Source organism: Engystomops pustulosus, chromosome 7, assembly GCF_040894005.1.
Source record: "Engystomops pustulosus chromosome 7, aEngPut4.maternal, whole genome shotgun sequence".
Lineage (NCBI taxonomy): Eukaryota > Metazoa > Chordata > Amphibia > Anura > Leptodactylidae > Engystomops > Engystomops pustulosus.
Window position 1 is genome coordinate 128,698,042 of NC_092417.1, and position 27,881 is coordinate 128,725,922.

The window sequence follows — 27,881 nt, forward strand, 5'->3', positions numbered from 1 at the left end:
GAGGATCTCAGGACAGTTTACTATGCATCAACAGTCATTAAGCATAGCGAATGGGGCTGAAATAAAAGTGATACTGTCTCTGATGGTACTGGTCCTCTCCGACATTTAACCCAGTTTATGCTGCATCGTGATGGTGATCCTGGGTACAGCGCGATTGGCTGCCCAGGCGCGAGCCCTCTTCTTTTGGAACGCCCACTCATCCCCTATTTGGAGGACTGTAGCTGGCTGCCCTGTCTCCAGGGAGGAGGGGCGTTCCTTCTATATATCGCGCTTGCACGGCTCCTAACAGTGCCGACAGTCTGCCGGCGGGTGCACACAGAAATATTTGATGTGCAGCCGCGCTTTAAGATATACACCTTCTATGCATCCATATGCCTCTGATGACACAGCTCCCTAATAGGGGGCTGTAGAAATGCGTCAGGCATAAGGTATATTAGGCAAAGCAGGCAGAACATTATGGTCCACAACAGGACTTGAATTGTATCCTAGCTTTTCTTTGTTTAATAGCGTTCTAGTGCAGTGTACATTAATTGATGAGAGCGAGATTCTGCTAAACTGGCTATATCTAAATCTCGCTGACTGATACACTTGCTCTGAACCTATTATTGTTCTTTCACATCAGCACTTTAGTTCAGTGTGGGGGTAATAACGTGACTGAGTGGGATCTTCTTGGTCTCATTCTCCCCTATGCACACTGAAAGCCTGAATTGATTATCTAGTGGCTAAAGAGTGGCCCCATTTTACAATAAAATTAGATTTTAAGTGTTCTCCATAAGGTCAGTATTCAATTTTATTTTTTTTGTGCTGGGCAAACTGGGGGCTGGTTATATACTACACTGGTGGTAGAAAGATCCCAAAGATCACTCCGCTAGAAATCAAAAGGAGAACCGCCTAGATATATCATTTGCAAGATATGAAAGGGAACCTGTCATCAGGAGCCCTTTTTTGGCTCCCCAATCTCCCCATGGAGAATAGTGCGCACATTTTTTTTCTTTTTTCTTTTTTTTTAAATGTTAAGTTAGATCAAAGTTTACCTTTCTCTATGCAGAACAGTGTCCCTAGAATTTGATCTAAAATATATATATATATATTTTTTTTTTTTCAAAAAAGACAGTTTTACTATAAAAAAACTCCTTGGCAATGTGTACACTGTTAGATGGGAAAGTCAGGAAAAGGGCTCCTGATGACAGTTTTCTTTAAATATCTTGCAAATGATATATCCAGGCGGTTCGGTTTTGAGCAGAGTGCTCTTTGGGATCTTTCTACCACAAGTAGAGGAGCATGATCAGGCTGTAATGATGGCCTCAGGAGTTGCACTGTAAATTCAAGGATGGTCGTGGGAAGAACTGTTTCTGGAACTCTTTTAATGCAAAGATTTTTAAGAGCCCACCATAAGGTGAGCTTCTCTGACAAATTGACTGTGCTTTTAGCATGGAAGGGAGATACTTTTTTTTTTTTTTTTTCTTCAGGTACTTCTCAATTTTTACTTATTCTTATCTCGTACAAATGGATACCCTCAAATGCTTTGTAGTATGGTCTTCCCTCCAGAGCTTATTAAAAATTGTATTATATAGTCACCTAATTTGAACTGTTGATTAATTCCAGCCACTTGGTAAGATCAGTAAAGTTCTTTTTTTTTATCATTAATGTACATTCTGCACCCCAACTTGACAGAAAAAATCCCGGAAAGATATTTTTTCTAATTGATCAAACAAGGAAAACTTAAATCTCATATGGTCATATGTATTCAGGACCTTTGCTCAGTATTGAGTAGAAGCACCTTTTGAGCTAGTACAGCATGAGTCTGCTAGGGAATGATGCAACATGTTTTTCACACCTGGATTTGGGATCTTCTGCCATTCATCCTTGCAGATCATCTCCAGGTACCTGGTGAACATCGGCAAACAGCCACTGCTTTGTTATTTTAACTACTTGCTTAGGGTCATTGTCTTGTTGGAAAGTGAACCTTCGACCCAGTCCAAAGTCTAGAAGAGTTTTTCATCCAGGATATCTCTGTATTTAGCCGTATTAATCTTTCCTTCAATTGCAACCAGCTGTGTGGATTGTATTTGGCAGGTGATTTGGCTTGGTCTTCACAACACATACTTCTTAGAACTAACACCAAAAAGTTCAAACTTCGTCTCATCGGACCGGAGAATCTTATTCTCATAGTCTGGGAGTCCTTCATGTGTTTATTTGCAAACTATATGCAGGCTTTCATACGTTTTGCTCTGAGGAGAGGCTTCCACTGCAATCCCAACTGGTGCAGGGCAGCAGTGATAGATGAATTTATGCAGGCCACTCAAGGAACCTCAAAGGTGTTTTCCCACGGAGACAAGATTCTAAAATATACTCAAAATTTTAAAAAACGCATTTTCTAATTCCCTGCTATAAACAAAATATAAAATTCCCACCTGTCTTTATCTGCCTTGAAGGACTCCCAGACTGAGAAATAAGATTCTCAGATAAGATTGAACTTTCTGGTGTTTATTCTAAACTGTATGTGTGGAGAAAACAAGGCACTGCTAATCACTTGCCAAATACAATCCTAACAGTGAAACATGGTGGTGGCAGCATCAGGCCATGGGGCTATTTTCAGCTGCAGGGATAGGATCACTGGTTGCAATTGAAGGAAGGGTGAATGCTGCCAAGTACAGAGATATCCTGGAGTGTTCTGGGCTGAAGGATCACCTTCCAACAAGACAATGACCCTAAGCACACAGCTAAAATAGAAAAGCAGTGGCTTCAGAACAACTTTGTGACCATTCTTGACTGACTCAGCTGGAGCCCTGACCTAAACCCAATTGAGCATCTCTGAAGAGATTTGAAAATGGCCTCCACCAACATTCACCATACAACCAGAGGGAACTGGAGAGGATCTGCAAGAAAAATGGCAGATGATCCCTAAATCCTGATGTGAAAAACATTTTGCATCCTACCCAAGAAGACTCATGGCTGTAATAGCTCAACAGGGTGCTTGTACTTTATAATGAGGGTCTGAATACTTATGACCATGTGATATTTCAGTTTTGCTTGTTTTTTTTTTTTTTTTTGCTTAACTGTATTTTTATTGGTTTTCCAGATAAAACAAATAAATAAGCATATACACTCACCGGCCACTTTATTAGGTACACCTGTCCAACTGCTCGTTAACACTTAATTTCTAATCAGCCAATCACATGGCGGCAACTCAGTGCATTTAGGCATGTAGACATGGTCAAGACAATCTCCTGCAGTTCAAACCGAACATCATTATGGGGAAGAAAGGTGATTTGAGTGCCTTTGAACGTGGCATGGTTGTTGGTGGCAGAAGGGCTGGTCTGAGTATTTCAGAAACTGCTGATCTACTCGGATTTTCACGCACAACCATCTCTAGGGTTTACAGAGAATGGTCCGAAAAAGAAAAAACATCCAGTGAGCGGCAGTTCTGTGGGCGGAAATGCCTTGTTGATGCCAGAGGTCAGAGGAGAATGGGCAGACTGGTTCGAGTTGATAGAAAGGCAACAGTGACTCAAATCGCCACCCGTTACAACCAAGGTAGGCAGAAGAGCATCTCTGAACGCACAGTACGTCGAACTTTGAGGCAGATGGGCTACAGCAGCAGAAGACCACACCGGGTGCCACTCCTTTCAGCTAAGAACAGGAAACTGAGGCTACAATTTGCACAAGCTCATCAAAACTGGACAGTAGAAGATTGGAAAAACGTTGCCTGGTCTGATGAGTCTCGATTTCTGCTGCGACATTCGGATGGTAGGGTCAGAATTTGGCGTCAACAACATGAAAGCATGGATCCATCCTGCCTTGTATCAACGGTTCAGGCTGGTGGTGGTGGTGTCATGTTGTGGGGAATATTTTCTTGGCACTCTTTGGGCCCCTTGGTACCAATTGATCATCGTTGCAACGCCACAGCCTTCCTGAGTATTGTTGCTGCCCATGTCCATCCCTTTATGACCACAATGTACCCAACATCTGATGGCTACTTTCAGCAGGATAATGCGCCATGTCATAAAGCTGGAATCATCTCGGACTGGTTTCTTGAACATGACAATGAGTTCACTGTACTCAAATGGCCTCCACAGTCACCAGATCTCAATCCAATAGAGCATCTTTGGGATGTGGTGGAACGGGAGATTCGCATCATGGATGTGCAGCCGACAAATCTGCAGCAACTGTGTGATGCCATCATGTCAATATGGACCAAAATCTCTGAGGAATACTTCCAGAACCTTGTTGAATATGCCACGAAGAATTGAGGCAGTTCTGAAGGCAAAAGGGGGTCCAACCCGTTACTAGCATAGTGTACCTAATAAAGTGGCTGGTGAGTGTACATGTCCAGTACATCAGTCTAGCATAATACAGTGATAAGAACAACCCTGATCGCAGTCAGGGTAAAAAGCAATTTACCTCAGACCATTACTATTCAGGAATAAAGAATTACAACTTTAAACCATAAAACAATAAAACAGTATAACAGTTTCATCTAAACAGTATATTGACGTTGGACAAGGGAACGACACAGAGGGGGTGGCAAGGGTAAGGACAGGTATCCGTGATATGACATACACAGAGGTTTCTTAACCGATGGCAGAACATCAATGTGTTAAGTTTTGCTTGTTTAACCACTTAAGGATCTGTTTTTTCATTAATTTTTTTGCTCCCCGCTTTCAAAAATCTATAACTTATATATATATATACATACCGTATTTTCCAGACTATAAGGCCTTGTAGTCCGGTGCGCCCTATATGAGGGCAGCGGACCCTACTTACATAGGTCCCCGCTACCGGAGACAGCAGATCTCCAGCGGGAACTGCAGACCACGCGGCACGAACAACTTCTGCCGCGTGGTCTGCAGTTCCCGCTGGAGATCTGCTGTCTCCGGTAGCGGGGACCTATGTAAGTATACTATTCTCCACCTCCCCCTCACCTTCCCCGGTCACCTTCCCCGCGTTCCGCGTCTCTTCTCGGCGTCGCGTCCCGTCGGGTCTCCGCTCCGCCCCCGGACCTCCGCCACGCCCCCGACCCTGCGCCTTATGTATGGAATTATTACATATATAAGGCGCATCGGACTGTTGCGCCTTATATTCCGGTGCGCCTAATGTCCCGGAAAATACGGTATATATAATTTTTTTTTTTTTTTCTCCATGTACAGAGCTGGGTGAGGGCTTTGAACGTTTGGGAGCTATTTTCTGTTATGGGGTTCACCGACGGGAATAACCACTTTTATATTTTCATCAGACATTTTGTGACCCTGCGATACCCAACACGTTTGTGACTTTCACAGTTTATTTAGTTGTATATCTGTTCTAGGGAACAGGAGGGTGGGGGGTGATTTGAATTTTTAATTCTTATAATTTTTTGTTTAAAAAAATTATACTTTTTAAATACTGTTTTACTTTAACTTTTTTTTACAATTTTTTAGACCATCTAGGGCAGTGGTGGCGAACCTATGGCACTAGTGCCAGAGGCGGCACTCGGAGTCCTCTCTGTGGGCACCCGGGCCATCACCCCAGCATGAAGTTCACCAGACAGGACTCAAAGAATCTTCCTACAGAATCTTCCTACAATGATTTGCTCTCCTTCTTTCAACTGTGTTGGTGTCTTTAGGAGGCTGAACGATTGAAAGTTGTCAAAGTACAAGGAGAAATAAATTACGGCTTAAATTCCTGCGCTGGCACTTTGCAATAAATAAGTGGCTTTTGGTTGAAGTTTGGGCACTCCGGCTCTAAAAGGTTCGCCACCACTGATCTAGGGTCTGGTTGTTTTTACTATTGTATATAAGTAAATGGCTTTTTTACATAGGATTCATTACAATATGCCACTAACACATTGTAACAAATCTCGAGAAGCCATACAGCCTGGGGTCTGACAAAGACATGGCAACATGGTTGTAATGGCAACAGATCGCTTCTACCCGATCGACAATCTTAACAAAGATGATGGCGCCCACACGGTTATAATATGCTGCAAACCCCACCTCTGTATGATGAGGGCTCTGACTTAGTAACTCTGTGCGGAGTGTTAAGAGGTTGATAAATTAGCAAAAATATTTATATTTTTGTTTTTCAAGAGTGGGGGCAGGTCTTGCCGATTGGCTGGGTGACACAGAGTGAACAATTTAAAGGGGTCTGAATACTTTCAGTACCAACTGTAAAATTAAACTTCTGCTTTCACCTTTGCAAGGGAACAGCAAGGGGCTGCCGAAAAAAATCTGCTTAACCACAGATCCCTGAAATGGCTTTTGTTGTTTTCGTATTGTTCTCATATTAGTATTATTTGTTGTATTTACTTTTACCCTATTTTTTTATTTTGGATTATGTACAATTTTTTTTTTTTTTTAATTCACTTAAAAAGCAGGATTATAAGATTATTTTGAAAACAAACTCCACTCATAAAACAGGAAGATACTGTCAAGTTCCAGGGGGGAAAAAATTCTACTACCAAATCCTAGTATTTTTAGCCCCAAGAAACTAGGGGTATACGTGAACAATGCTCACTATGTTTAATATGTTGTGTTTGGTTGATGATACTTTGCGTATAAACGCCCTTATAGCCTTTTTGCCTATCTACAAATAGTATTCTGCCAGCTGCCAGAATGGTTATCCCACTAATGTTTTTCAAAAGTTGCTCTACAGCAGTCACTTCATACCATAATTGTACATAACCGGTAACCGCTTGTTATTTTTTAATGAGACTTTTTATCATTTTTATTTAAAGGAAGAAAGAGGAAAGACCTCAGCATCCGGTTCACTGCGATTTCATCAAGGCTATATCTGAGGCTGTATCCATTCCAGTTATTGCCAAGTAAGTAAAATTTATGGTACATTTTGTAAGAATGCTGATATATGCTGTGTATACTGGGGTATTTCCGCACAGTTTTTGTGCTTAAAAAGTCCTACTCGGCTTATTCTAAAGTAGTGAAAAAACAAACACCTTCTCACTTGAAAAGTGGCTATTTATTCACAGGCAGAAGGATAGGAGGTTCCATGCCATCTGGGACAAATGTCTTGACGCCCCCTCTACTGCTGACTACCCCACACTCCATTCTAGTCACACTTTCTCTGATATGTATGGGTCTTTCTCGCTCTTATCCAGTTACACCATTAGAGGCGGCCCTGGGGTGGGAATTTGGTGCAGTTTATGTTGCAATTAGTTTTTTGCTGCAAGGGAATGTGCTTAATTTAACTCTAGACGATTGTTTTACAGAGCACTCTAATTCTTCTTTGCCATGGAGATGATCCATGGTTGCGGATGACTGCATACTGTATAACCATATGCTGTTCTTTGCATCTTTACCTTTTAGGCGCGGTCCTGCGAGACCACCATTTATGTGCTGTATTTACCATGTGCATTGTATCTCCAAATGCCCTTTAATAAAGTTTGTTGATTTTAAAAAAAAAAACCTGGTGTCCTCTTTTTCTCGCAGCTCGTCTTCTTCCCTAAGCTCCGACTTCTCTACAGTGCAAGCAGGGACACATCTATAGACGTGCCTCTACTCACACTGTCGGAAAGTTGGAATATACAGTGAAAGACGAGCCATGAGGAGGAGAGGACACCAAGACTGAGAACCAGAGGTGAATACTAGGTTAATTATGTGGTGCTTTGCTGGACATTTTATCATGAAAAGGGGGCTCTGCTGGACATTTATTCAGTAAAACAACACACAAGTTTTCTATAAGGCATAGTGGTGGAAATAAAGTTGTCAAACAGTTTAGATTATAGGTTAGCTTCTCTGCTCCTATTCTACGTTGGTAGTTTGTATGTAGGCATTGTTAACATTAGGAGTTATCCTGGCCAATTCAAACACGAAATGTGCGCACAGCTGGTTGATATATGTATTCCCAGAGTAATAAATAATGAAAAGGCAGCACAAAAAATTATGGTGAAAAAAAACGGTGGTTTTAATCCATAGAAGACGACGTTTCGGCTCGTATACACGTGAGCCTTTCTCAAGTGAGGTTACAAGAATGAGTGAACATATATATACTCTCTTAATACAGCAAAACAATTAGTGTAAACTTCAGTATAAAGTGCATAATCAAAAAAGTGCAGTGCTTCATGTCAGTGCAATTCAATAGTATAAAGATGCAGCATATTATAAAAGCATATAAATACATTATATGGTATAATATAAGTGTACAACAGTATAAGAACCACTTAACAGGGTAATTAGTATGTGTAAAGTGCAGGTGATTAAAAGACATTACCGGGACATGGGTAGGCATACTTCCAAGCAAGGATCCGTCAAACACGGTTTGTAAACAGATGTATTGCGCATGCTCGTACTATCCGGCCAAGGGTGTAATTCAATTGCGCCATTTTGGCTGAGGGCAACCAGCTAGTTATGCGTGTATCAGGTAAGTATAAAGTGCTAGGTTAACCGCATACCTAGCACTTTATACTTACCTGATACACGCATAACTAACTGGTTGCCCTCAGCCAAAATGGCACATCGGACTAGGTTTCAATATATGCGCATGTCTGCACTGGGTGGTCTGTTTCCCACACCCATGATGGAGGTTTATGTTCCTCGATACGGCAATACGCTTGCGCGATTGAATTACACCCTTGGCCGGATAGTACGAGCATGCGCAATACATCTGTTTACAAACCGTGTTTGACGGATCCTTGCTTGGAAGTATGCCTACCCATGTCCCGGTAATGTCTTTTAATCACCTGCACTTTACACATACTAATTACCCTGTTAAGTGGTTCTTATACTGTTGTACACTTATATTATACCATATAATGTATTTATATGCTTTTATAATATGCTGCATCTTTATACTATTGAATTGCACTGACATGAAGCACTGCACTTTTTTGATTATGCACTTTATACTGAAGTTTACACTAATTGTTTTGCTGTATTAAGAGAGTATATATATGTTCACTCATTCTTGTAACCTCACTTGAGAAAGGCTCACGTGTATACGAGCCGAAACGTCGTCTTCTATGGATTAAAACCACCGTTTTTTTTCACCATAATTTTTTGTGCTGCCTTTTCATTATTTATTACTTGGAGGGTCCTCTTTTGCCCGGACCCAATACGGCTTTGCACACAACTTCAATTTTTGTGCTTTTTTCTGAAAATACTGCCGTGCTGCTTGGACTTTTCTACATTCTATTCCCAGAGTAGTTACCTAAGCTTGTAATTGCACAAATTAACTATAGGACTCACTTTTGGCTATTTTTGTTTTGGGCCTAGTTTTTAATAATGAAATAAAGATCTGTTATTTTAATGTTCGTTCTTACAGGCAGTTATTGCTCTGTGTTATTCAAATGATTAGGGGACATAAACGAGCTCTCATGCATCTTAAATGATGCTTTGAGAGATAGACTCATCACAAAGATTGAATTAAATTTCTTGCTCACTGATGACCCCAGCATGGCCACGTTCTACACGATACAAAAGAGACTCTCTCCCTTGAAAGGGAGACCGATCGTAGACTGTCTCACTGTGAGCATCTATTTGGACACTTTGTTACGTCCGTTTGTGATGTCTCTCCCTTATGTGAGGGACACAATGGACGTCTTGAGAAGGATTGACGATGTGGTGCTCCCGGGTGGAACCTTACTTGCCATTCTGATGTAGAGGCCCTTTACAGCTCCATACCGCATGTGAAGGGATGTGAGGGACTTCTTAAAGACAAGGGGTGTGCATCATACGGCACATAATACACTTGTCTTGAGATTTCTGGATTTCATACCCATGAGAAATTATTTTCTCTTTGAGTGCAAATTCTTCTCCCCAGCTCAAGGGGTTGCAATGGGGAGCCCGTGTGCTTCATGGAATTCGTTAAGAGGTTGAATGTGAACCAGTTGGGTCTATTCTATACTTATGAGATCCCACCGAAATCACGTTCCTGGATGTCACAATTTCTGTTGCCTCATCGAGGTGTTCGCCTGGATACCTTCCTCTAGGTGATGCTAGTGAGCACTAAGTCTTTGTGTGCTTTTCTAAGGAATAAGCCCCACCCAAACTTCAATAATCACTACACAAAGTTATATGAAATGAATACTGAATCTTTAAAATGTCCGACAATATGTAAGATGGCGTCTGAGCCCAGTGTAATATCTTTAACACCCTCAAAAGGGTTATTCCAAAGGGCTAGTATTTTAGGATGCGTAGAAATTGTTCTGCAACCGGGGACTACCTAGCAGCTGTGAAAGATCTCCAGAGAAGGTTTATGGAGAGGGGATATCATCCACAGATACTGAAGGATGCACACCATCATTCATTGACCAGACTAAGAAATGACCTGTTGAATACAAAAAAACAAGAGAGCGGTGATCAGAAGATATGTGTAATTGGTGCTTTTGATGGATGTTATGAGGAGGTGCGTCAAATCCTCAAGAACAACTGGGGGATTTTGAAGATGGACAGGGATATCAGAGATCTGATCGATGAACATCTATTGATCACCTACAGAAGGGGCCCAAATATTAAGGATTCAGTGGTCCACAGCCATCTTAAACTCCTGACAGGAAAGGGAATGTGGCTTCCAAATAGACCTAAGGGGATGTTCCGATGTGGGGGTTGCAAAGCCTACAAATATATCCTGATGGGGAAATCTTTCCAGATTACGACCACAGGTAAAGGCTTCTGGATGTGGGACTTTGGTAATTACAAGACAACTGAAGTCATCGATTTGATCTGTGGGATACAATATGTTGGGCAAGCTATTCGCTAAATGAGCACATAACATATACCTGTTTCATCTAGTGTACCCATCAATCTCATGCTATCTGGATTTATGGTGATCTTTGTCGTCATATCTCTCTCCTCCTATGTATTCATACTCTATATGCGGATATTGCCCGCGCCATCAGTTATTGCGCACATTACTATAATATAGTGTACCAAAGACTGGGTATATAGGGTACTCTTATCTCCGCTCTTGTACTAATAGGTGAATTTAGGTTTTGTGTGCCCATCTTATTAGATATGTGTGTGTTTCATTGTGGTATGCTGGTTTACTGATTTTGTCCCTGTTTCAGTTTTGTCTCCAGCCAAGATTGACTGTCCTGATTAAGTAAAAAGTGTGTTTTTAATGGTGTAAAGCAGACACTTACCATCTAGATCCGCAATCACATCTCTAAACAATGAGTTGTTATCCACATCACTATGTTATGGACAGCAACCAATGTATTTACCAAAAGCTGTTTGTTTGATGCACGCAGCCCAGGATACATAGTCCAAGACAAACAAAGAGAGAAGGCCACAGCATCCAATATGTTGAAAAAACGTTAAACCTTTATTCACAATGAAAATGCTTGCCAAAGATTCATTGTGAATCGAAACGTTGCACTTTTTTCTATGCCTGTGTGAATAAAGGTTTAACCTTTTTTCAACATATTGGATGCTGTGGCCTTCTCTCTTTTCTTGCCTATGTTGGTGACGTCTCCAACTCGTCATAAGTATACACAGTATTGGCGGTGGCTGAGTGAAGCCCCATTGGTCAAACCCTTCTACGGTGGGCAGAGCTTAGGCTATAAACAGCCACACGTGCACGTGGGACGCAGAGCCAAACTGGAGCCGGCGTCTTGTCAAGGTAGTTAGCAATTGTAAAGTGTAATATAAATGAGCCAGCTAGATGGCATGAATGTATACAGCATCCTGGCTGTAAGCGGATGCACTGATCTGTGAAAGACATGTAGAGGGACAATGAAGGGATAGAGGCAATGCTTTCTAATGGCAGTTTATGAAAATATATTTAGTTTAGGGGGGTTATTTTGCCTGACGGGTTCTCTTTAATGATGAAATAAAGATTTGTTATTTTAATTTTCCTTCTTACAGGCAATTATTGCTCTATGTGGTATTATACAGCTTACACCCTCTGCTTCTGTCACTGACTCTTGTGAGCCATTGTCAGAAGCATAAAGTAAAGTACCCCATGAGTCAGGTATTCGCTCCCTGTGATGCAATAACATTATGTCCAATGTCAGGAAGGGGTTAAATTTTCATTATTAAATTATTGGGTCGCCTAGATAAAAGCTAAACCCCCACACTCTGCTCCTAAATAATTCTTACCTCTCACAACACATCTTGCCAACTAACTAACCAACTAACCACACTGCGCCCATTACATGTATTATATATACCCATTGCTGCACCAGAGATTTTTGGGTGAAAACTTACACAAGGAAAGTCCAAACAGCACACAAGAGCAACGGTTTCTTGTGGGTGCAGGCTAAATAGGACTAGGCCTCAAGTCCTCCAAAGTAGGTGAACGAAAATAGGCAGCACTCCAAGTCATACGATTTTCAGTGAAGATAGTGTTCTTTTTTTCCATGTTTAAAAGGTACATCATAGTGCAGCAACGTTTCGGCTCCAAGGAGCCTTTTTCAAGCTAAGTGATATCAGTGGGAGCCATACATTTATACTAAACATAGTGGTCACATGACCAGACAAATCCCATACCCCTAATTATCATATTGCATCATCACAATCTCATAAAGTTTTCCATCAAAAATCCATATATAATGTGCGAATGATGCAAACAATTCATTGGATCATAAAGTGCAAGCAGTGACAATACATTATTGTATATTATAATACATTACAATTCATTGTCTTGTGTATCCTGTGCTGAATAAAGTGCCAAGTGCAGTAAATATTTAAAAACAAAGTCTAATTTACAATTCATACAAATCCGACAGAGGATGCAGTGCACATGCCTGCACTGGTAAGCTGGTCGTCAAGGGAATCAGGAGGACGCTCTAACGTAACTGAAGGAGCGGGTTACGCTGATGCAGACCGGGCTACACAATTGGACTTAATGCAGACTGGTAAGTTGCGGTAGTGTAGAATCACGTATAGTATGGTGAAATATGTACTGAATTGATGGTCAATGGCACAGCTAGTTATTCGCTCTCTATATATAAAGAGCCTTTAGAGGAAATGCATTATATGCTAAATACTACATGGCGGCTGGCAGGCTGTATACTACTGGGGGGGGGGTTGCCCAATGCATTTCCCACCCTCGGCTTATACTCGAGTCAGTAGTTTTTCCCAGTTTTTGTTGGTAAAATTAGGGGTCTCGGCTTATACTCGGGTCGGCTTATACTCGAGTATATACGGTACGGGTCCAGTCCCTATGCAGTAAGGAACAAAGACCCACAGGCATAGTCCTTAACTCCTAGTACATCTATGGTACAATTCACAGAGTTTGTGGATGGAAGCCACTCCCATGGCACATGTTATGACCATCATGAATCGTTCATGTGGTACCTATAGTAGCTACGTTATGTCTATAGCCACAGGTCCGACTACAGCATATGAAGGTGTGGGGGAAAAAAATTCCAAAAAAGTAGTTGAAAAAAGTACAGCTGTATTATGCATGGATATAGGATGGTGAGAGAAATCCCGATTCGGCTTCGGTATATTCTTGTAATCTGTAAAACAGAAGAAATAATATTTTAATATGGAAGTTGGATAATATAAAAAATTAACGCTAGATATTTAAGAAGTCAAATCACTTATTACTTGTACAGCCTATAGGGTTGGAGAGGATCCACAAGTTGGAACATCAAGGTATACATTAAACATTAGTTAGCTTAAAGGGGTTATCCGGGTTTAAATTTTTTTTTATGTCCGGGCTGGGGAAGGCTAGTTAAACATAATAAACATGTACTTACCCCCTCCGGCGCCGCCGTTGTCCTGCGCCGCGGTCACTTCGATCCGTGCCCCTGTTTGTTTACAGGGGCACGGAAGCCGCGCACAGGGAGCTTCCGGTCCACGATGTGGACGGCTCCTCCCATGCGTCCCTATCTCTCAGCGTTGTAAGCGCTGAGAGATGGTGCGCATGGGAGCTTCCGGCCGGCCGGAAGCTCCCTGTGCGCCGGTGTAATGAAACCGGCGCACGGAGAAGACGGGCCGCGGCGCGGGACATCGGCAGCACCAGAGGAGGTAAGTACATGTTTATTATGTTTAACTAGCCCTCCCCAGCCCGGACATAAAAAAAAAATTAAACCCGGATAACCCCTTTAAAATCTACATTTAATCCCTTCGGTCTAAGGGTATCAAGGGTATGTATCCATTGCAACTCCTTTCTTTTTAATACAAGTTCCCTGTCGCCACCCCTTCGTAATGGGGGTACATGGTCAATAAGCTGGAACCTTAAATCTTTTTCTGTATGACCTGCATCAATGAAATGTTTCGATATCGGTAGGTCCCTCCTGCCACTGTGTATCGTATACCGATGCTGATTAAACCGTACTTTAAATTCGAGAGTGGTCTCCCCTACATAGATCAAAACCACAAGGGCAACATGTAAATCACAAAACAACTGTCACAGTTCAAAAATTGTTTTACCTTATATTCAATATTGTTATGAAAGAAAACAGATCCTTTATTCATCTGCTTACAGTTGATACAGCTGCAACAAGGGAATGAACCCTTGTGTAGCTGTCCAAAAATCCCAAGCTGTTTGCTTTTCCAAATGGGTCCCACATCTGACATACCCGATCCCTAATGGATTGTGATTTCCGATAGGAAAAGAGTGGGGGATTTTGAAATTCCACAACAGAAGTTGGGCTACCCGACAGTTTCGACCAATGCTTACGAATAATATTTGAAATAGCAATGCTCTGTTCGTTATATGTGGAAACAAAAGGAAGTCTTTTTAAAGGAGGGTGTGCAGTCATGGGGGATAACAGTTCAGTCCTGTCCATTTGTTCAGTTTTGTCCAAATTCTGTTGTATCATCCTATTAGGGTAACCACGTTGTGAGAATTTTTTTTGCCATGGTATGTAAATTCTTATTCACCTTTTGTGGATTGCTTGTGATGCGCTTAACTCGCAATAATTGACTGTATGGCAATGTTCTTATCATGGCTCGAGGATGATGGCTCTCATACCTTAACAGAGTATTTCTATCCGTAGGTTTCACATATACATCGGTTTCCAAACCTCCAGTTTCGTGTGCCACTAGGACATCCAAAAACTGGATTTCCTCCCTGTAGTGTACCAGTGTAAACTTTATGGAGTAATCTATGGTGTTAAGATGTGAATGGAACTCAAATAGTTCCTGTTCGGTGCCTGTCCAGATGAGGAAGACGTCGTCTATGTACCTCCACCACCGCAGACAATGTCTCAAGTGAGTGGAGAAATAGACGGCATCCTCCTCTAAGACCCTCATAACTATATTGGCGTAGGTGGGTGCCATATTCGCACCCATTGCCACCCCCATTAGTTGAAGGTAATACTCATTACCAAATAAGAAATAATTATTTCTTGGTACCAGTTCTAAAAGGTCTATAATTAATTCCTGTGTCTTTGATGTATAGTCCTCAGTGGCTAATTTGTGTCTCACAGCGTTGATACCTCTTGTATGATCAATGGATGTCTATAGCGACACCACATCAAATGAAGCTAATATGATGTCGCCCGTGATGTCAGTCTCCGCTGTCCTAAGTTTGTTAATGAAATCCGCGTTGTCTCAAATATATGACCGGCCTGTGATAGAGAAATCCCGCAATATTTTGTCTAGGAAGATTGCTATATTGGAAAAGATAGAGCCTGTGCTGGACACGATCGGCCTACCTGCTGGGGATGTAAGACTCTTGTGAATTTTGGGTAAAGTGTACAGGACTGGTGTAGTGGGATGTTCTATGACTAGAAATTTGTACATATCACCATCAATAATGTTTTCAGATATTCCACATCCAATATCTGTTTAATTTTCCTGGCCAGGATAAACTTAGGATCAGTAGATATGTTACGATAGACCGTAGTATCAGCTAATTGTCTACAAATTTCCGTTATACATGAGCTGGTATCTATGACGACGACAGCTCCGCCTTTATCGTCGGGTTTGATGGGCCAGCTCATCTAATGCAGAAATCTCAGCTCTGGTGAAATTCGGATGACATAACCCACTCTCAGTGACAGACCTAAGTAGTCTTACTGCCGAGGTGAACTCTTCAATGTGCGGCGCGTCCACGTCGGGAGTAAAGGTACTAGTGTTATGCAATTGAAGTTGTTTAAGAGACAATTTAACATTCCTCACAATACCACTTCTAGCATTCACATCCTGATTGTAAAAATAATGCTTCAATTTAATGTTACGAAAAAATGCTTTAGATCGACCTCTATCTGAAACCAGTCTGGTCCATGACATGAATACCAGCTCATATATAGCGGAAATTCGTAAACAATTAGCTTATACTATGGTCTACCGTAACATTTCTACTGATCCTAAGTTTATCCTGGCCAGGAAAATTAAACAGATATTGGATGTGGCCGTATCTGAAAACATTATTGCTGGTGATATGTACAAATTTCTATTCCTAGAACATCCCACTACACCAGTCCTGTACACTTTACCTAAAATTCACAAGAGTCTTACATCCCCACCAGGTAGGCACCAGATCGTGTCCAGCACAGGCTCTATCTTTTCCAATATAGCAATCTTCCTAGACAAAATATTGTGGGATCTCTCTATCACAGGCCGGTCATACATTCAAGACACCACGGATTTAATTAACAAACTTAGGACAGCGGAGACGGACATCACGAGCGACATCATATTAGCTTCATTTGATGTGGTGTCGCTATAGACATCCATTGATCATACAAGAGGTATCAATGCTGTGAGACGCAAATTAGCCACTGAGTACTATACATCAGACACAGGAATTCATTATAGACCTTTTAGAACTGGTACTAAGAAATAATTATTTCTTATTTGGTAATGAGTATTACCTTCAACTAATGGGGGAGGCAATGGGTGCGAATGTGGCACCCACCTACGCCAATATAGTTATGAGGGTCTTAGAGGAGGACGCCGTCTATTCCTCCACTCACTTCAGACATTCAGTACATAGACAACGTCTTCCTCATCTGGACAGGCACCGAACAGGAACTATTTGAGCTCCATTCACATCTTAACACCATAGATAACTCCATAAAGTTTACACTGGTACACTCCAGGGAGGAAATCCGGTTTTTGGATGTCCTAGTGACACACGAAACTGGAGGTTTGGAAACCGATGTATATGTGAAACCTACGGATAGAAATACCCTGTTAAGGTATGAGAGCCATCATCCTCGAGCCATGATAAGAACATTGCCATACAGTCAATTATTGCGAGTTAAGCGCATCACAAGCAATCCACAAAAGGTGAATAAGAATTTACATACCATGGCAAAAAAATTCTCACAACGTGGTTACCCTAATAGGGTGATACAACAGAATTTGGACAGGACTGAACTGTTATCCCCCATGACTGCACACCCTCCTTTAAAAAGACTTCCTTTTGTTTCCACATATAACGAACAGAGCATTGCTATTTCAAATATTATTCGTAAGCATTGGTCGAAACTGTCGGGTAGCCCAACTTCTGTTGTCGAATTTCAAAATCCCCTACTCTTTTCCTATCGGAAATCACAATCCATTAGGGATCCGGGTAGTTAGATCAAATGTGGGACCCATTCGGAAAAGCAAACAGGTAATCTTCGGCGCGCAGCTCCTGGTAGCTGCGCGCCCTCGTCCGATTCCCTCGGCATCTTTGGCCTTCTGCGCATGCGCAGTAGCTCCGGCATGCGCAGAACGCAGGGGACCCGGACGAGGGCGCGCAGCTACCAGGAGCTGCGCGCCGAAGATTACCTGGTAGGCGGAGTAACGCCTCATGTCCGGCTACTCCACGCCCCAGTAGCCGCAATAAAGTTTTCTAAAAGGGCTATCCTCGCGTCCCATCCGTCCACCTACCACCCCTTCTACCTTTATAGGTAGAATAGGGGTGGTAGGTTCCCTTTAAGCTAACTAATGTTTAATGTATACCTTGATGTTCCAACTTGTGGATCCTCTCCAACCCTATAGGCTGTACAAGTAATAAGTGATTTGACTCCTTAAATATCTAGCGTTAATTTTTTATATTATCCAACTTCCATATTAAAATATTATTTCTTCTGTTTTACAGATTACAAGAATATACCAAAGCCGAAACTGGATTTCTCTCACCATCTTATATCCATTCATAATACAGCTGTACTTTTTTCAACTACTTTTTTGGAATTTTTTTCCCCCACACCTTCATATGCTGTAGTCGGACCTGTGGCTATACACATAACGTAGCTACTATAGGTACCACATGAACGATTCATGATGGTCATAACATGTGCCATGGGAGCGGCTTCCATTAATGTATCTTTAATCTGTATTGGGATTAGTGGCACAAACTCTGTGACTTGTACCATACATGTACTAGGAGTTGAGGACTATGCCTGTGGGTCTTTGTTCCTTACTGCATAGAGACTGGACCCGTAATTTCCCGATTGTATATTATATAATGCATTTTCCTCTAAAGGCTCTTTATATATAGAGAGCGAATAACTAGAATGCCCTCCGCTGTGCCATTGACCATCAATTCAGTACATATTTCACCGTACTATACGTGATTCTGCACTACCGCATCTTACCGGTTTTCATTAAGTCCAATTGTGTAACCCGCTCCCTTAGTAACGTCAGAGCATCCTCCTGATTCCCTTGACGACCAGCTTACCAGTGCAGGCATGCGCACTGCATCCTCTGTTGGCTTGCGTTCCATCTATGTGTGTCACGCGGCAAGAGTACAGGCGCGCATCTAGTTCTCGTTGTTTTTTACAGGATACAGCACATGGAACGGATGGTTAGATCCCGATGCACACATTATTTGTATGAATTGTAAATTAGACTTTGTTTTTAAATGTTTATTGCACTTGGCACATTATTCAGCACAGGCTACACGAGGCAATGAATTGTAATGAATTGTAATATACAATAATGTATTGTCACTGCTTGCACTTTATGATCCAATGAATTGTTTGCATCATTCGGATATTATATATGGATTTTTGATGGAAAACTATGCACTTTATGAGATTGTGATGATGCAATATGATAATTAGGGGGATGGGATTTGTCTGGTCATGTGACCACTATGTTTAGTATATCACTTAGTATATCACTTAGCTTGAAAAAGGCTCCTTGGAGCCGAAACATTGCTGCACTATGATGTACTTTTTAAACATGTAATAAAAGAACACTATCTTCACTGAAAATCATATGACTTGGAGTGCTGCCTATTTTCGTTTACCGACCTGTGTAAAAACTTACCTAGATCGCTGGTGAATGGAAGACTGAGTCAGGGTCATTGATACTATACAAAATTGAATTATTCCAGCAACATAGCAAAAATTACTGTAAGGCACAGAGAAATTGCATCAGCATGGTTTTTAAACAATTCAATAAAGTGTAGTTCTAACAACAAAAGCAAAAAATACAAAGGATATTGTAAGAGGCAGGGAAACCTAGTAAATGGGTGTATACCCGCTCTCTACATACTATTCAAATGTACCAGCAATGAAGTGAAATAATGAAAACTTAAATTCTTTATTAAATATGCATTTTAAAACATTGAACACCAAGAGGGTCACTAAACATACACAATATAATTTAATGTGTCGAAAATTAGGGAATTGGATACCGAGCTATATCTTGTATAGCTCATTGCTAAACCTTGCGATAAGGCAAAGAAAAGTTACGTCTTACCAGTGGTGTTGTCACATCAAATTCCAGCTATTTGTGTTGTGCCACATGGTTCATGATGGCAGGAGGTCGCCTCAACCACTGTGTCGATTTGGCAGTACTACAGGTGAATGTAAGCGGGCCAGAAAATGAGTGAGATATGTAGCACCAACTGACCCTAACACCCACAACACCCAGTACCCTAGCAACACACCCCGCACCCACCCTCCCTAGTGGAACAAAATGTTATAACCCCTAATGAGGGATTAGACAGGGGTGTACTAAGGGTGGCATCAGACGCAAACTTACCCCCTGGGGACCTGTCAGTAAGCCTAGTTAAATGATTCCTAAATGGTCTCATAGAATTGAGAGACCATATTCCCTCTCCCCCCGGGATTTAAAGACTAAACGGCCTCACACCTCTCTCCTCTTAGCCTATCCTATGACAGAAGGATGTGGGTGTGCCGAAAGCAGATAGACATGTGAGGCACAACCCGGCCCAAGGCCGGCTCCAATGTCCAATGACATCATGGTAAGGGAAGGAGACTGAGGGGAGGGTGGGTGCTAAATGTTCAACGTGGAAACATGACGGAGGGGCCGGAATTCACAGTATAGTATGAAACAAGAAGTATACCCCAAAATAACGTAAAATTGTATGAATACAGGCGGTAATCCTTGATAATCCTTGTTCCCATTACAGAAAAAAAATTTAAATTTCAATTGTCAGTGGAGCAAAAAAAAATTTTGGTCTGGATCTACCAAGATAAAATATCAAGTTTCGACTTACATGCAAATTAAACTTAGGTTCCGTAGGTTTGTTCTATCTTGTATGTAACCCGGGGACTGCCTGTACTAGTAATTTCAGTCTTGTAAAGTTCACTCACCATGGCCTATTATGACTTCACTAATGATGATTAAAATAATGCTGTACGGTGGGGGAGAAACATTAAAGAAGGTAGGGGATATACACTACCACTCAAAAGTTTGGGCTCATCCTTATTTTTGATAGAAAAACACATTTTCTTTCAATGAAACTAACATTAAAGAGGACCTGTCAGCCAAATTTTCGGCTTTAGGAGCTGCTTACTTACTAGTGCTTGAACAAACGCCACAGTATTAGAGTGATAGCGTTACCGGAAAACACTGCGGCGGGCTACAGTGTAATCATCAGACCGCTCGCAAAGCGTATTCATGACTGATCCATAGGCCGGCAGTGACTGCCGTGCGCCAGGTGGTAGTCACCGCCCATAGCCACGCCACAACCCCGCCCCCTCATGCATACAGTTACACTGTACCCCGCCGCAGTGTTAGATAGCGTTACCGGAGGTTTCCAGTAACGCTATCACTCTAACACTGCGGCGTTTGTTCAAGCACTAGAAGCTGCTTACTTTAGTCCTGGTCCTCTTTAAACAAATCACAAAGTCACCTCGTCAGGTGACTTGGGGTAGAACTGTATAGGTTAATTTAGCTCACCTTTCACGCAGGACACAAATTGAGCATAAATCACACCTCTTACAGCTCTAGCACCCCAATTATTAATCAGCTGACACCACTGATTGCATTTGTACTGGGGCAAATAAGTATCCCACTCTACATCCACTCTTGCTTCTAAAGCAGTCACCTTGTTACACCACTAGACATGCACACTCAGCTCTCTAGCAGTCACACGGCTAACCACACTTTACAAGGCTATGAGCTTGCAGAACATGCAGTGACCAAAATTGAACGCTTTATTTACAAAAAGGTGATCAGTCGGAATTACAAAATAAAATGACATATGTAAGGCAAAACAATTATAAAATAAAAAGGGAGAAAAATAACAGAAACTTAGAAATTAAAGTAAATCCTGATTCCCTAGAGGTCGGAGAAATATGGAACACCAAGCTTGTCAAGCATCCCCCATAGAGTGAACCCCATTTCTTGCATCTCATATTGTTTTATAAGATGTCTGTTTAGTTCAGGTTTCAGAACCTCCCGTTGATTAATTAGCCCACAGGGTCATTCAGGATTGGACAAAGTGTTGATGGGGGGTAGAGTTCAGGAATATTTAAACAGTTCTTTGTTGGAGGTAAATCACAAATGACCAAATGACCTTTTGAAGTCACCACAGAACATTCTTCATGTCAAAGTTTATCAGGTGGTAAAGATTTCCAGGATGTTATAAAAGCTGTCTGGACGCTTCAGTAGATGTCAATTGTCATATAGTTCAAGAAAGTTAATAATTGCCCTATAGTTAAACAAATCTTACACATTCAATATTGATATTTCCTTGACATGCTCTATACATTAATGTGATAAAAGACTATTCTAGCTGCAAATGTCTGTTTTTTGATGTAATATTTACGTAGGCGCCCACAGGTCTATTTCCAACAGCCACATAACATATAAAGATACATATAACGCAAACCCCACATATATTGTATCACCGCATCTGTAACAACCCATAGAATAAAGTAAATAATTATTGAACCCACTCCATAAACGCCGTTAAACTGTTAAAAATCTGCCAAAATTTATGATTTTTACCTATTTAAACCCACAAAAAATGCAATAAAAAACATATGTACTCCAGAATGATACTGTTGCAAAGTACATCATGTCCCGCCAAAAACAAGCCATCAACCAGCTCCATAGCCAAAAAAGAAAAAATGTTTTTTTTTCTTTTTTTACCTTTTTGAAATGTGTAAATTTAAAGCTAAATGAACGTATAACCGACACAATTTGACCATACTAACTTTTACCTCCATTTTTATTTCATTACTATGAAGATCTCAAGGGATTAACAATCTACCTAAAAGCTGTTTCTGATAGTTTGAGGGGTGCAGATTTGAAAATGGGTTGATTTAATATAGGGGTTTTTTTAAAGCTAAATATTTAAAATTTAATTCAAAACGGTAATTTTCCCCAAGCTAGTCAATTCTGAAAATACGGAAAATCGATGTTCAATTTGTAAGTTGCGTGATATCAAAATAAGTTATCCAGACATTTCAAAAGTTATGAAAATGTAAAGTAGACATATGGGAAATGTTATTCAGCAACTTATTTAGGTGGTAAATCTATCTGCCTGAAAACGCAATGATTTTGAATTTTGAAAATGGCAAATTTTTCCAAAAATTCATAATTTTTTCTATTTTTTTGTTAATGAACTTAACTTATCAGCCAGTATTTACCACTAAAATAAAATACAACATGTGAGGAAAAAACTCTCTCAGAATCGTTTTGATAAGTAACAGTGTTCAAAAGTTACAACTATATAAAGCGACGCTTGTCAGAATACAAACAATGGGACTGGCCCTTAACCCCTTCCCACCAATGCCCTTTTTCGTTTTTGCGTTTTCATTTTTCACTCCCCACCTTCAAAAATCTCTAACTTTTTTATTTTTCCATGTACAGAACTGTGTTATGGCTTATTTTCTGCGTAACAAATTACACTTCAAAATGGTAGTATTTAATAATCTATGCCATGTCCTGGGAAGCGGCCGCAGGTGTTACCGGTAAGCCTTTGCTGCAATATGCTGACTGGTTAATGAGAGGGCTCATGGGCTGCACCCGCACCCGGCATGTGATGTAGTATTAAGGGGTTAAGCTACAAAATGTGTGTGTCCTTAACCTCTTCCCGCGGCATCTAACATGTATCTGGGGGGTCTTTCCCCCACGATCGCCCCCCCCCGAACCGTTTTCGGGGTGCGCCGATCGTTGCTATAGTAACTCTGGGGTCCGATCTGGACCCCAGAGTTACCTGCAAGAATTGCCAGTAAGATGGCGTCTGTGACGTCATCTTACTGGCACAGTGCCAGCCTATGCAAGTGTATAGGCTGACACTGATAATACTCTGCAATACATGAGTATTGCAGAATATTATCATGAACAAGCAATCAGAGGATTTCTTGTTCATGTCCCATGGTATAAAAGTGAAAAAGTAAAAAAAAAAATGTTATTCAATAAAAAAATAAAGTAATAAATCACTAAAAATGCCCAAAACCCCCAAAACATATAAAGAGACATATAACTAAAAAAAAAGTCTAAATCATAACACAAACCCCACATATATATAGTATCATCGCGTCCGTAACAACCCGTAGAATAAAAGTAAATCATTATTGAACCCCCACGATAAACGCCGTAAAAAAAAACTGCTATAAACCTTCCAAAAATTATGATTTTTAGCTATTCAATCCCACAAAAAATGCTATAAAATGCGATCAAAAAACCATGTGTACTCCGACATGATACTGGTGCAAAGTACAACATGTCCCGCAAAAAACAAGCCATCAACCAGCTCCGTAGCCAAAAAAGTAACAATGTTATGCCACTTGGAAGACGGCAATACATAAATGATAGATTTTTCCCCACATTAGGGTTTTGTTTGACAAATTTAGTAAAACGTAAGAAAATATATTCAAGTCTGGTATCCCCGTAATCGTATCAACCCATAGAATAAAGATAACATGATTATTAGTCTATACGGTGAACACCAAAAAAAAAAAGAGTAAAAAATCCAGTACAGAATTGATGCTTTTCTACTCCTGCCCTCAAAAAAAGTTCCTAAATTTTCAACAATAGGTGATACCAACCCCAAAATGGTAACAATGGAAAAAGCATCTCATCGCGCAAAAAAAATGGCATCACATGGCCCCAATAACGCAAAAGCGAAAATGTTATAGCCTTCAAAAGGGGCCAATGAGGAAACTAAAATCCTGGCAGCTGCAGGGCGCTCCTTCCCTTCTGCGTCTCGCTGTGCGCCCATAAAACAAGTAACGGCCACATGTGGGGGGTCTTTGTACTCAGGAGAAATTGCAGAACAAATTGTATGGTGGGTTTTCTCTTTTTATATTTTGGAAATGTGTAAATTTTAGTGCTAAATGAACGTATAAGGGAACAATTTGACCATTCTAAATTTCACCTCCATTTTGATTCAATTACTATGAAGATCTCAAGGGGTTAACAATCTTCGTAAAAGCGGTTTCTGATAGCTTGAGGGGTGCAGATTTGAAAATGGGTTGGTTATATACGGGGGTTTTGATGCTAAATATGTAAAATTTCATTCCAAACTGTATTTATCCCCAAAATAGTCAATTCTGAAAATACGGAAAAGCGATATTCTTTTTGTAAGCCGCGTGACATCAAAATAAATTATCCAGACATATCAAAAATTATGAAAATGTAAAGTAGACAAATGGGAAATGTTATTCAGCAACTTATTTAGGTGGTAAATCTATCTGCCTGGAATGATTTTGAATTTCGAAAATGGCAAATTTTTCAAAAAATTTATCATATTTTCTTTTTTTTTGTAAATAAACGCAAAACTTATCAGCCAAAATTTACCACTAAAATGAAGTACAACATGTGGGGAAAAAACAATCTCAGAATCGTTTTGATAAGTAACAGTGTTCAAAAGTTATAACCATATAAAGCGACGCAGGTCAGAATCCAAAAAATCGGGCTGAGCCTTAACCTGCAAAATGGCTGCGTCCTTAAGGGGTTAAGGAGTTAAGGAGCACAAACAGATGTGAATATGATTTCTACAACATAAACAAATACCCTACATTTTGATCCTAATTGGCCCAAAGCTGGATTTTGATTAGTTCTGAGAAGTTCTTTTCTGATAATTCACATTTTTCAAACTAAGGAAAACAAACATACGGCACACCACATCGGGGGCATATAGCTACGCAACACATAACTTTGGTCAGGTTATTACAGGTTTACAAGTCGATGTGCGAATTCTTTTTCCTGTGCATCTCACCACAATATATGATTTATACATGCAGTCATAAAAAAGGAAAGTGCACCCGCATTGAATTTAAGTTTTGATGTTTTAGGATAATTTAAGCACAGCTGCCACATTCCTTTTTGAAAGAAAAGGCTTGTATTTTTTATTTATTTGTTTCTAATGCAGACAGATGTCAATAGTCAGTTGTAGACATAAGGCACGATTGGGTCTCACCTAGTTGGATCCTCAAGTCATGCCTGTTTTATATACAATAAAGAATAAATAAAAAAAATATTACTGAATTTAAAAAAGAGCAGAACATCCCCTTCACAGTGTCCCTTTCACTTGATATCTGTTAAAGTACTGGTTTGGGGTCCATTCAATTGCAGTTGTATACACAGTTTTGTGAAGATTTATGGTGGGGAAACGCCTTTTAATAATTAATAGTATTTGTTTGAGATATAGTTTTTTTTTTTACATTTATTGAGTTAACTTTGTATATTTATATATATTTTCTTTTAAGTGGAGGCTCACAGGAACTTATACGAGAGTATACTGACATAGAAGCATTTCGATCTATCACAGCCACATCATCTGTAATGGTGGCACGAGCAGCCATGTGGAATCCCTCAATTTTCAGGAAAGATGGCTTTCTTCCTCTCGAAGATGTCATGCGTGATTATATTAAACATGTAAGTCTTTTTATTAAATCTTTCTTCGTTTTTTTTATAGTGCCACACTTTAACCTCAACTAGGTAAAGGCTAATTAGCTTCCGCCAGAGGTCAATAGTGCCTACATATTCACCTTGATGAACATTTTCAAACACGTTGGAGCAAATGTTTATTTTTTTTCTGCAGTGTTGTCTGAGTTATCACCTCAATCCTGATGTTTTCTGTTGTTTGCAAGTTTTTTTTAACTTGTAAATTTTATAAATTCCTTAATTGCTGGATGTATCAAACACTAAGTAAGATACATCTGACCATCAGGAAAAAAGGCTGGCACACAATCCAAGACTAATGATACATGTGCCCCATTTGTTCATGTGAAGCCGTTAGAAGACTTTTTTTTAGCACTTATGTTTTCTTTTAGTACATTCAAGAACTATATTTAATGCTTCCCAAAACTTGTGTTTTTATTTTGGGAATCAAAAGTAAGAACTTTTGATCTCTTTTTTTATTAAATTTTTTTTACAAAAAGGTGAAAAAGTGGCAATTTGGGCGCTACTTTACCTTACAGGGTTTACTGACTGGAATATTATGTTTATGTTTACATTGTTTATATTTATAAATACGTTCAAGGGAAAAGGGGATGATTTTAACTTTTTAGTATTTATTTTTAAACTTTTTTTTAATTGAATTTTTAGACCCTAGGCGGTTTTACAGCTCCTACCATATACTGCAATACAGCTCTAGATCTAAATTGCAGTAGATCTAGAAGTCTGTAATTGTCAGAACATTACAGATCTTACTATGTGACTGTTTCACAGAGATTCCAGGCTGTCATGGAGATGACATTCAATTTGTTAAAACGTGCAATCAATCTTAACACTGACCACAGGTGTTAGCAAACACCCGCCATATATGAAGAGCCCTTATTATGCATCCTTTTCTGCATCATAACACACAGTTTTTAGACATATTTATAACTAGAATAAAAAATGGGTGAGGCTTTGGAAAAGGGGTGTGGCTTTGCAGGAAAATAGCCCTTCACTAAAATTGATGCATTTGTGCCGGTTTGTTGTCACAGTTTTCTGGTTTAAACAAAGCCAATAGAGACGGTAATTCTAATACTATACCAGGTTTTATCTTCCAGCATCAGAGACTTTAATAACGCTGGTGCAGCATAAAACTGTGGAACCTAACTGTGCATTGCCTTACTTGAAATATTTCTAAATCATTGTGATCTATTTCTCTAAACAGGCAGTTAGATATAACAATCACTATACCAATACTAAATATTGTCTATGCCAAATGATGCGAGACCAACTTGAATCTCCTCTGGGTAGAAAACTCCATGCAACTCAGTCAACATTGGATATTTGGTGAGTATTTGTTTAAAAATGCCATGTATCACTGCATACAGCAATAACTTTAGAACATATAACTTACCCAGGTGGTTTTGAGATAATTTTCTTGTGACCTGTTGTACTCCAAAATTTTCCATTTATTTATGGAAAAGGGGGGATTTGGCAAAAATGTGGGAAAATGTGCCATTTAAAATGTTTGTTTTTCAAACAAATAGTCTTACTACCATAATTAGTTTTTAACTAACATTTACCACATATCTGCTTTTTGTTGGCATCATTTTATAAGTGTCCTTTTGTTTTATCACAATGCTACAAAGATTACAAATCAAATAGCATTTTTTTTCACGTTTTACATTGGACTTTTTTTTTGCTCCCAACCAACTTTTGTGTACAAAGTTATATGAAGGCTTGTCTGCTTCAGGGCAGGTTCTAGACGTAGTGGGGCCCTGGGCAAAACTAAACGTGGGGCCCCAAAATAAAACTATTTTATGACCAGTCACAGTCAGCAAGAGGCTCCTTTAGTATGGTAAAACAAACTGTAATATGGGAGAATTTTATATGAGATAGATCATTGGGAGATTGATGGGCAGCATGGTGGCTCAGTGGTTAGCACTACAGCCTTGCAGCGCTGGT

General features: G+C 40.1%; 1 protein-coding gene across 4 annotated transcripts in view; it reads left to right on the forward strand.

Annotated features, from left to right (window-relative positions):
• DUS2 (dihydrouridine synthase 2) overlaps positions 1-27,881 on the forward strand; it is a 301,883-nt gene that overhangs the window by 233,510 nt on the left and 40,492 nt on the right. For all 4 annotated transcript variants that reach the window (XM_072117777.1, XM_072117780.1, XM_072117778.1 and 1 more), the window contains 3 exons: positions 6,716-6,802; positions 25,745-25,913; positions 27,142-27,263. In XM_072117777.1, the coding sequence (XP_071973878.1) occupies positions 6,716-6,802; positions 25,745-25,913; positions 27,142-27,263 (378 nt within the window). The remainder of the gene's footprint in view (positions 1-6,715; positions 6,803-25,744; positions 25,914-27,141; positions 27,264-27,881) is intronic.